This window comes from Thermobia domestica, chromosome 1 (assembly GCF_964235325.1).
Source record: "Thermobia domestica chromosome 1, izTheDome1.hap1.1, whole genome shotgun sequence".
NCBI lineage: Eukaryota > Metazoa > Arthropoda > Insecta > Zygentoma > Lepismatidae > Thermobia > Thermobia domestica.
In genome coordinates, this window is record NC_137454.1 from 313,732,228 (window position 1) to 313,744,495 (window position 12,268).

General features: G+C 34.5%; 1 protein-coding gene across 3 annotated transcripts in view; it reads left to right on the plus strand.

The window, feature by feature from the left end:
• LOC145662347 (pyruvate dehydrogenase E1 component subunit alpha, mitochondrial-like) overlaps positions 1-12,057 on the plus strand; it is a 38,604-nt gene extending 26,547 nt beyond the window's left edge. For all 3 annotated transcript variants that reach the window (XM_081727854.1, XM_081727863.1, XM_081727871.1), the window contains 4 exons: positions 1,276-1,494; positions 4,803-5,051; positions 8,516-8,764; positions 11,100-12,057. In XM_081727854.1, the coding sequence (XP_081583980.1) occupies positions 1,276-1,494; positions 4,803-5,051; positions 8,516-8,764; positions 11,100-11,288 (906 nt within the window). In that variant the 3' untranslated portion in view covers positions 11,289-12,057. The remainder of the gene's footprint in view (positions 1-1,275; positions 1,495-4,802; positions 5,052-8,515; positions 8,765-11,099) is intronic.
• Positions 12,058-12,268: the final 211 nt, after the last annotated feature.

Consider the following 12,268-nt stretch of genomic DNA (forward strand, 5'->3'; position numbering starts at 1 on the left):
TCTGTACTTTTCCCCTTCCTATCTAATAAACTTTTTAGCGAAAGAGTTCTTACTCCACATAATTTTCTTCACTATTTTCTGGTAAGTAACAACGTCGGTTTTATATTGACGCGATAGACTTGGCGAGTCACACAATTTCTGAAAAGAATCAAGTTGTTGAACAAAAATATGAGTTGTACCTTAACTTCGAAGTTTGGCGATTCTGCAGTTTGAATACCATTACTGGCACTATCTTCAGAATTTCACGTCAATTGGTTTAGCCATTCGGTCATTATCCGATCACAAAGAAGATTATATTCATAGATGAAACTAACCTGAATAATGTTTCTTTCATGTGTTTTTTAGCCTATATTTCAAGTGCTTCCCGTGGACACTGTTTGTCGGGGTTTAGACTTTGCGATGAAGAGTGCCCGCGGGAAGCACTTGAAATACAGGCTAAAAACCACGTGAAAGGAATATTATTCAGATTACTTTTAGTTACTAATATAATGTGTTTTATACACTCAATAATCAGTTATAACATTATATTCCTTTTTATTAACCTAAGTTAGGCATTATTTTGTTTGACTTGGCAAAGACTTTTTTTTAGTTGATAATAGTACTTTTTCAGCGCTTTTTTTTTAAAATCTGCTTTTAAGCTCTTTTTTATGTTTCCCAGAGAAAAATATACATGACTATGTGGGAAATCATCAGACTTGATATGAAGTATTTTAATAGTGGTCGTTTTAATATTGGAAGCTTACCGGACAAGGTTTTTCCCATTTTACCTTTATTTAATTTGTAAACATTTGTTATGTTCTGTAACTGTACGTTTTAAAAACCAAAAAAAGAAGTACAAGATTAAATAAAAATATTGTACACATTCCAAGATTAAAGTGTAACTTAATTACAGGAGACAAAATGATATACATACAATTCTAAAATAAACAAAACATTAATATAAGATGTAGGCTTAATTCTTAAAGTAAATTTTTGAAAATTAAAAATTTTACTATTCATTGATAATTATACAAGTGTGAAAAAATAGGCCTGAGAAAAAAGTCAAAAGCTAGGCTTTTAGTGTTTGAAGACGTTCTCTATTTCCTTCGCAAAACCACGTCTTTCTGAAGGAGTTAAAAGTCGATTAAATAATTCAAGAAAGGGTATTCCTAATTTTATTACGGAGGTGTTTCTTAACTAGGCCGAATAGTCGAGATTCTATTGCACTTCCTTGCATATTAAGTTGCACTGAATTTGATTACTTCGTAAGGTTTATGAGTTCCTTGTTTCTCACAGGAAGCGTGTGCAGTTGGAATGAATGCTGCAATGCGTCCTCAGGACAGTATAATTTCTGCATATCGTGTTCATGGGTGGACATGGCTGATGGGAGTTTCTCACGTAGGTGTACTTGCAGAGTTAACAGGCAGACAATCAGGCTGTGCGAAAGGAAAAGGAGGTTCCATGCATATGTACTGTAAAAACTTTTATGGTGGAAATGGAATTGTTGGAGCGCAGGTAAGTTTTACTTTCATTTAAATATGAAGGGATATTATTTATTAAGGCGTCGTTTTAGGAATGTTGTACTGGTACTCTGAAATAGTTAAACAGCAGGCATTCAATTCGTATCCAAAATTATTTCTTCTTTATATTATTTTGGCCTTCCTAATTAACGTTACCTCTGCCTGTTCTTCTTTCGTTACACAGTCATCCTCGAAGAGAATATTCTTCATATATCTAAAGAAGCCAGGGTTACGTAAAAACCATTAAATTTTGTAAGACTGTGTCTGTTGAAGTCAATATTTATAGATAGTTGCGAAACTGTTACATTAATTATTTTAGTAAATCGTATTTTGCTCAGAGATTGTTTTAATTCTATTTTAAATTTTGTAATATTTTTCAATTCTAGTATATAAATTCTGTTCGTTCATTCTGCTCAAAGTTGAATTGATTCGGGAAGCAACGGGCTGCTTTTCTTTTCATAGCACAGGCTACGGAAATAAAACAGAATAATTGGCATTCATTATTTTAATCAAGAAAATAAGTAAAGATTTCAATTTTCGAAATTAACAACGTAAAATTTACTAGCAATTCCATAGGAAAAGAAGTTGTTTTATTGCTCAGTTCGACAAGATAAATGTGGAAAGGTGAAAAAGTGTTTGCATTTTGTAAATAGAAATTCTCGTGACGCGTCGCTGGGACGAGAAAACCTATTTGTTCAGACATTTGTAAATATTTTTCTAAATCCTGCCAGTGGCATTTAAAAATTCAATTTTCAAATAAGAAAATCTGTAAGTAAGGAAGTGTGAGGACCTACAAGTGATCCATAAAAATTTAATGGGTTTCCGGATGATCCTGGCTTCAAATATCAGGATGAATATGTAAGAAAAGGGGAACAGATATAGGTTACGTTATTTTTGGAAGGTCCCAGAGAGGGTCGAAATGGTATAAATAAAAAATAATTATTTTGGATCAAGGTGAGTTCCTGTTATCCAGTTACAGATGTGTATCAGATATCGTTCATTAGCAAATATTCCTCAATAAGCTTCTCTTCTTAGTAAGTATTCAAGTCATAAATATAGAGTGAGTGTGTTTAAATTACTCGATGCCGTATTAAGCACTGCTAAATAAGTAAGCATTCCTAGAAAGGAATGAAGACATGAAATGTCTTTTATATATATATATATATATATATATATTTGCCCAACTAAAGCAAGAACTATGGGCTGAAATTATTTTTCAGTTCGAAGAACTATCAAAAAGTATTGTAAATTTAATTCATAAGGCTGTAATTTGTTTGTTCAAATGTACAGTCCGCAGCTAAAAACCTGCAACCTGAGGAGATTTCCCTGACCAAGTATCAGAGCGAAAATAAAAAAAAAAAAAAAAAAATGATCTATAAGCGACATATCAATTTTGCTATCCTCGTACAGATTTAATAAAGTCTTAAAATAAGCAAAAAACAAAAGTGCTTGTGTGTGTCACACATTTTCTTATGAAGAAGCACACTGCCCAGATTTCAAAAGAAAACGAGAGTAATTTTTTTCTGTTTGTTTATATATATATATATATATATATATATATATATATATATATATATATATATATATATATATATATATTGTGTTTTCCTCTTTCATTTGAATATCGTAGGTGGTCGATGAAACTCATCTGATATTGACCAAATTTGGCATGAGGGTAGACCTTGGGGGTGCAGCTCTTTATTCCTGAGCTGTGGGTAATCTAAGCTGGGGTTTGGATTGCAAAGTTCTTGTTATTAGGACAAAAGTATGTGGAACAAAATATTATTAAATGCTAATTTCAGTAAACTAAATGATGAAAAGACTGATTAGCTATGTCGTAAATGCAATGTGTACTTGTGTTAAAAAATTACTTTAAAAATAAGTGAAAGACGAGCTTCTTCAGCAATAAGCAACTTAATTATGTAGTATATGTCAGTGTTTCTCAAACTAGGTCAGTGGACCACAAGTGGTCATCGAGGTCTACTTTTATGATCCTCGTAGATTGAATAGTAATAGTCAAAAAATGAAAGTTCAAATTAATTTCGTCTCACACACACTATAGTTGAAAACTGAGGTGGAGAAATAACATGAGCAAGCATCTTTCACTTTCTTCTGTAGAGTAGAATTCTATTAAATTTATTACCCAATCTGCTCTATAAAATATTTTTGATATCCTTCAAATATTAATATATATATATATATATATATATATATATATATATATATATATATATATATATATATATATATATATATATATATATATATATATCCTTATTAATTCGTACAGAATTCTTATATATATATATATATATATATATATATATATATATATATATATATTCTTATAGAACCGTAAGATGTTTAAGTCAATCTGAGACCTTTTGTTGAAGAAAACAAAATTCAAGAAGAATTCAAGAACATTTCATTTATTTTTCTACTTAATCCCTTTCCACAGTTACACATTTTTCTGAACCTTTAACTAATATCTGGAAGGCTCTGGCATAGAAAAATACATTAATACCATTCTGGGTCAGCCTGCTTCACTTTGTTATCACTGTGGAAATTTTGACCGAATAATTCTTTTAGGGGTCCAAACAGATGGAAATCACGTAGTACAAGGAAGGTCATAACGGTTCTTCAATTCAGTGCAGATTAGATCGTCAATGACAAATGTACGGTCATTTTTGAAGCGCTTGCACCATCTAAATGTCTTACTGTGACTGTCTTCTCACTGTATTAAATTTCAGTTGGTTTTATGCCTTCTTTCACGAAGAAACTTCCATCACCACACGCTGTTCCATGTACACGTTCAAACTGTTGTCTGCCACTGTGAACAACGTTCTCCGGACTAGCACGCGAAATGAGTGGCACCTACCAGTAACAAGACGCAATTGCCAGTTCTTACTACATACATTACCTCCACCCCGGGATTCGATTTTAAACTGTAAAAGAAAAAAGTCTTATGGTGACTTGAACGCCCCTCGTATAAGGTATTAATTAGTTTACATATTCTTGAAAGATTTATTTATTTATTATTTTTTTTTTAAGAGGGGAAGAGCAATGGTCCATAGAACATTCTTATTAATAAAAGTTGTCCTCACAAATGCTGACATATGTAATTTACGTCGTATATGTTTTTCCGATATGTAAGTTAGAATTTAGTAGTTTTTTTTTTTTTTCATTTTTTTTTTTCAGAATAATGAATACTTATCATTTTTGTCATACAGCCATCGCGTATAAAAGAATTAATTGTGTTCTCCATAAATACTACAAGACGTAAATTATTTCCCCCTTTTTCAGGTTCCGTTAGGAGCTGGCATCGCCTTTGCAGCCAAGTACTCCGGTGGAGATGGAGTATGTTTCACTTTGTACGGAGACGGCGCGGCTAATCAGGGACAAATATTCGAAGCCTACAATATGGCAAAATTATGGGACGTCCCTTGTATATTTGTTTGTGAAAATAACTGTTATGGAATGGGCACAAGTGTAGAAAGAGCTGCAGCAAGTACTTCTTACTATACGAGAGGAGATTTTATTCCAGGAATTTGGGTAAGTTCCCTTTTCAGCCGCAAGTCGTCAATCAATGAAAGTCGTCATTGTGTATAGAGTGGTCAAAAAGTCGCACACATCAAAGCAAACAACTAAATTAAGCACAAATTACAAGACGTACATTATGTCTTAATAATGTTTAGTATGTTATATAGTAAGTAGAAATGCAGAATGTATTTACAACATAAGCTCGAAATGGCTGTCCTGTTCAGTAATTCATTAACGAGTTTTGTAATCATGTTTGAGGCTACTTTGTGGAGCACCTGTACACCACCGATATTGTTAACCTTGGTCGGTTGTAATGTCTTTTTCAGGTCCTCCATCATATGCGGATTCTTTGTATTGACCTTTCCTTTCAGGCGCCTCCAAAGAAAAAGCTCTGCGCGACAAACACTATGAACGGGAGGGGGAAGTATTCTTTCGAAATGTTGCTGTTACTGAAAAACCCGGGCAAGAGTTGTGTTAAATATAGAACCCGGGCAAGGGTTAATTCTTACTTTTTACATGTGACATATGAAACCAACAGTCACGTTCATGGATTTCAGGAAGACTAAACTGTGTAATGATCTCTTGGTACACTTTATTGTACTTTCAAAGAAATTGGGGACCATTATTTAACACACCACACTCTTTATTTTCTGACAATACAGGATATTTCACGTAACACACATTGATTTTCAGATAACTAAACCCAACTGTTTATGTAGTCACTAAAGTGGAACTACGCTTTATCAGTAAAGAAAACTTGATCAAACTCTGCGGTTCCATGATTGTCAACAAAATGACTGGAACGATGTACTGCACGGTAAGAGTTTTTCTTTAACCAGTTCCAGTTGTTGCACAGCAAGCATGGTATGAACGAAGGCGTAACTTCGTCACTTTCTGAGCGCTTATGACATTTTTCTATGTGCTGATAGTCTCTTTAGGCTTTTTGAAGGCGAATGCTGCATCTTTCCCTTAACTTCTGCCAGTTGCTCCTCAGCCAAATTATTCTATTTCCTAGATCTTCTTTTGTGTGTGATTGAACCTTATTCCCGAAAATGAGCGATTAATTTTGATATTGTCGAATTGTCAGGCACTACCGCAGCGGGCTGTCTCTACCTGAAGTCATCTATAACACACGAACAAAATAATGAACAACAATAAAAATGGTTTGCTCTTAAGAAAACCACATGCTTCGAGCAATGCTGGTGTGTATGCTCGTTGTTAGCAGTCTTATAATGTCGTCTAGCGATAAAGGATAAACTTATTACAACTGCAATTCAGTTTATAATAATACATTTCCTTGATGTGTGCGGCTTTTCAGTACAAAGTTCTGCTTACCAAAACATATTGAAAACAATAAGAAAGACTATAAGCTTTCGCTAAGCACCTCATCAGGTAAGGAAGGAAATAAATATAAACAAAATCTCTAAAGTGTTTTTTATTAATGTCCCATGGTTATGGCCTTTAGACTGAAGAACAACGGATGTAGGCATACGCACTAGCCACTAGACCAGCGGGAAAGGCTGCAAAGTGCCCATAGGGCAACAGTTAAAAATAAAATGTTTCAGGTCAATAAGATAAAAAAAAACTCGTCGGAGAGAATGGTCGATAAGACGTACTGAAAAGAGAGAATAATTTTAATGAGGAAAGAAATATATATATGTGGTGGGTGTATTTTTTTTTTTTTTTTTTAAATTGGAAAGGATAAAATATAACAAGGAAACATTTATGACAAAAATGAAAGAAATATTGAGAGAGAAAGCATCTTAAATGAAAGCAAAAAACGAAATTGGTAAAGATTTGTTAAAAACAGATTTGACTGAAATGAGGTGAATATTATAGACTTTTAAGATCAGGGTTTAAATAGAAAGGGGAGGGGGGAGCTGGATAGGAGAGTGAATGTAACTGTCATCCTATCTCTTTTTGGGAGATATGGAGGAGTCTAAAGAACGGATTTTGAGTGTGCTTACGCAGAAGGTGTGGTCGAATGTGCTGTTTTTATTGTGTGTTATTGCACAGGTAGATAGAGTATTTTGATGCCACAGGAATATCAGTGATTCTTAATGCGGACCAGAAGTGTAGTTAAGGGTTTCACCAACGTACAAGGCTGGATAGTGGGTGCATTTAAGTATAAGTAAGGTTGGATAAATCTCATGTGCAGGAATAGTGGAGTGTGTGTGTCACTTTTGTGATAGGATGTTTAAGAAGGAAGCTGATATTAATTGTAAGACAAATTTTATATTTAGGTTTCCGACATTTGTTCATTGAGTGTCCTCGGTATATCAAGGACCGGTTTGAGGTTTGAAAAACCTTCGGCAAACACATTTTTGAGTCGCATCGGGAACACTTTTTTTGATGAATATGGAATCACTAATGAGTGAACATATTTGGAAAATAGAGTTTTTAATTTTTAAAGGTAGAATTGTTTGCAAATGAAGTTGAAAGGGATATCCTGATTATAAAGTGCTGTGAGATATGGGTGCCCTTGAAGTGGAGGTGTAGCATATTGTTGGTAGCTTTGACATGCATATATCACTCCTGAGATATCCGTTCTGAAATTTGAAGTTCACATCAATGAAGGTGATTAATTATGTGGTTAGAAAGAGGCTAGATAAATTTAACGGAGCTTTTTCCCCTTTTTTAAATCAAAAGATCCAACATATTTCAGGCAAAAATGTTCTTGTACGCCTTGTGTCTGTAAAACTACATATTGTATAGCCAAACCCAAACTATCACTTAGTATGATGTGCTTATTCCGTAAAAAATACAAAAACTCGATTTAAAGGCTGTTCAAAAATTTTGTGGTCCCTGATCCAAAAATGCATCAGAAGATCCAATATATTTCAGTCAAAAATTTTCTTGTACGCCTTGTATCTGTAAAACTACGTATATTGTAGCCAAACTCAAACTATCACTTAACTCAGTATGATGTGCTTATTCCATAAACGATACGAAAACTCGATTTAGGGACTGTTCAAAACTTTTGTGGGCCTTGATCCAAAAACTAATTATGGGCCAAGATCACAATCTTTTGCCTTTTTGTTTTTAATCCTTAAAATTCTTGTTCAGGAACTACAAGAATAGTTTCAGTGCTAGTTATCCATAGGTCCATATTAGGAACCTGTCATGTGTGAATTGAAATTACCTTCATGACTGATATTTTATTAACATTTTACACGTCAAACTTGCCGACACTATACAATACATCCACTTTAAGATATTACAATTTAAGATGGAGTCCGACTCCCCGTAATGTGTTGAATGCTGTTTCACTGGGATAGAATGTGAGACCACGTTCACCAAAGACGTAGGCTCTAGCACTAGACTAGTCATAAGAGCTTGAGCATTGTTAAAGAGTCTTTAATCATTAATAAAGAGTAATAAGAGTTATGAATCTTTAAGTAGAAGTTCCATTCCATTTAACGTTCTTTAACTTTTATATATTTTAATGATACAAAGCAATCATTTATATTCTGCAGATTGACGGAATGGATGTACTTGCTGTACGTGAAGCCTCGAAATTTGCAGTTGACTATTGTGCATCAGGAAAGGGACCATTGGTTTTGGAGACGCAAACTTACCGATATCATGGACATTCAATGTCTGATCCTGGAACGAGTTACCGTACACGCGAAGAAATTCAAGAAGTAAGGCAAACGAGAGACCCTATCACATCTTTCCGTGAGCGTATCCTCAGTGCCGAACTGGCCACTGCCGATGAATTAAAGGTAAGTACGCAAAGTAAACAATTAATAATGAAAGCAGATGTTGATATTTTAAGATTCTGGGTAATAAGATGAGAGTTTGAAGTGTTTTCAAAAGCAAACAAGCTCTTAAAAATGCCAAACAATAAATTTTTATATCAGGACAAATTACCTGTACAATTGGCATCATTCCTTTATTATTATTATTTGAATGCTTTCAAAATAATGTACAAAATGTTGATGTACTTCTTAAAAGGATTATTTATTTTTCGACACATTCTACGTTGACACTAACACACTTGCTCCAGCAGTGTTCTAAAGTTTTCATGCCCTCGTTGAAACCGGATTCCTCTAGGTTTGCAAAAAATTCTTTACTATTGCTGATGAAATTGATCAAGTTATTTTTTCCAGCTTTCACGAAAAAGTTTCGTGAAGCCAAATCTAGTGAATAAGGTGAATGTGGCAGCAAATTTAACCCCAATTCATTTATTTTGGGCATTGCGACGACATCAATATGGGGCGACCATTGCCCTGATGGAAAATGGGTTTCTTCTTTGAGAGACCAAGCTTTTTTCGGGCATTATTCTTGTAGTTGTTCCAAAAACGTAGCACAGTATTCAACAGTTATGGTTTATATCAGGTCGAAGATAGTTAATTAAAAAGCTATCTTTGCATTTAAAAAAAAGAAAAAACAAACCGTGACTTAATACATGTGTCCTTTGGAGGTTGACAATTCATGATATTCCCATTAGTTTGACTGCAGTTTTGTTTCTGGAGTGAAGTAGTGTGCCTATGTTTCATCGTAACGGTGAGACGGTGATAATGAATCGAGTCCTCGAGAGTATTTGTTATATCAGTGTGCACATCTGTTGCCTTCATACCCTTCTTCACGAAACATTTAATGACCGTTCAATGTTTAAAATGTGTCATGTTTAATGCTTGTGTGCTACAGTTGAACAACAGCTATTCATGTATTTATCCAGACATCTTTCATTGATACAACCTCATGTAGTCATATTTTTGAAAGTATCACGTCTCTTAGAAGCTCTGCGCCCTTGTACTTGGTAGGATCGTAGCAAAAGTTGGCATATGAACGTGCACATCTGACTAAATAAATGTGTTTTAGAAGAAAGATGAATGTTTTTTATATAATTGTATCACAGTTTAATTTTCAATTGAAGTATATTTGTTTCACATCCACGTTCAACTATATTTTATGTTTTTATTATTATTATTATTATTATTATTATTATTATTATTATTATTATTATTATTATTATTATGGCCACCACTACTTTTTGAACGAAGTCGTTGGACTGATGAAAGGGACACGGGGCACAGCACAACTGCTCGCCAGACAGTGACAGAAGAATCTCACACGATTAGTCAGTGTGGTGCTTGGGCGTAGAATGGGGAAAGATGGCGATATATCAGAGCTTGATAAGGAGCTCCTTCGTGGGTAAACGGTTAGCGCACGCGCCTTTGGCGTGGGAGACCCGGGTTCGATAACCGGCGGGAGCTCGTGTGGTTTGGGTTCCACGTTAATCAGTAGGTCCCGTCTCATATAGCCTCGCTGCTGAAAGGAACGTTAAACTCAAAATCAACTCAACTCAGAGCTTGATAGGGGCTAGATTGTGATGACTAGATGGCTGGGAACAAACATCTCGAAAATAGTACGACTTGTCGGCTGTTCATATTATCAATAACGATTGGAATAGACATGTCTCCATCGTCATTGGACCGTAGAACAATGGCGAACCGTGGCATGGTCTTATGAATCACTATACCGCTGTCATCACATCGATGGTCGGGTCAGAATCCATCGTCTTCCAAGATGATAACTGCCCGAAACGTGCACAGTACGATAACGACAGACCGGTGGTAGCTTTAGTATAATTTGGGAGACCTTTAAATGGTCATCCATCAGCGTATGGAAGGCACAATTGATGACTCCTAGCTATCGGGAGGTCATTGCTGATCGGCCATTTTTCCAGCTGGGATTGGCATCTTTCAGCAGGACAGCGCTCCTTGTCACAAGTGCAGCAGTTGTTCGAGGAGCGCAGTGGTGAATTTCAATTGCTGTAATAAGCACGATCCTAACCCAACTCAACACCTTTAGGATGTCATTGAATGTCAGTTCTGAGGTCTTTGACTCCTTCCGCGAAATGTACAGGAATATTCGTAAGTAAAAGAAACAAAGGCTAAAGAATTAACAAACACAAGAAGCAAAGTCTTTTTCTTTCTTCTAGGACTGAGTGTTATGTTAATACATTATTTCTATTGTAATCAGAAAAGAAAAACTTGTGACTTTTTTAGTATAAAATGTGCTATGCAATTGTAATTTCTTGTATCGTTTTAGAAAATTGATCAAGAAATTCGCCAAACAGTAGATGAAGCTGTAAAGAAATCAAAAGCAGATAAAGAGTTGCCATTGGATGAACTTGGAGCAGATGTATATGCACAGCCATTAGAAACTCTTATTCGAGGTGTGACCCCATGGGATTTTGTAGAACACAAGCGACTTGGTGAGGCAGTCAACTTAAAGTGAAAGACAATTCGAACGCAAGACTTGTAACATGTGTTCAACGATGTGGTCTCCGTCTCTCTTTCTTTGTGGATGATTTTTGAACTAAAGAAAAGGATATGTTGCCTTGTTCTAAGGAGTCAAAATTTATCTCCTAAGTTGATTGGAAGATAACTAATAATACTTACGTAATTCAGTTGCTATGGATTATATAAAAATTGATATGACTACAGTGTTTTCATTATTCATTTTGTTTCAGCCAAATGTGGTAGTAATTGTTTAATAGTGTCATTTCATCCATCGTATTTGCTATAGAATTTAGATTGGAAGAACTTCTACAGTGATTATTATTATTATTATTATTATTATTATTATTATTATTATTATTATTATTATTATTATTATTAATCCCTCTACTCTTACCAGTTCTGTCATTTGAAATCAGAACATAACTGAAGGAAGTACTCGAGATTACGTACTTTTTATAATTCATAACAATGTAATTGAGTGAGTATTACAAATTATTTGCTTAAGTGATTGGAAAAGTTAACACAGGCATTGGCTTCGTACCAATTAAAAGTGGCTTCAAACGCATTTACAAAGTTGAAATAAATGATAATTTAATGTAATTTAATTTTCTTAGGAGAGAACCAACCATGTTGAATGTGTGATCATGTAGTGATTGCTCAAAGGAGTAATTTTTCAGTTTTGCAATGCATTCAATTGCGTGACAATAGCAAAATGTACACTGCAGTGTAAACTGAAAAATAAATAGGCGGGTTAAGAAAAAATATATTGTAGTAAATTATTGCTGTGTTTCAGCCGGTATCCATAAATTGAAGAGTTTGATGTTAAGAAGGTTATGTTCCGTTTCCATCAAATATGTTAATGCATTTGTTCTTATTTCGTGAATATGCCCTTCAAATTTCTGGTCGAGAATGCAGTTCTCTGCTGAGAAATAGTTGAAAGTAAGCCTTGTGTTAATAATTTGTATTAAGTCAAAA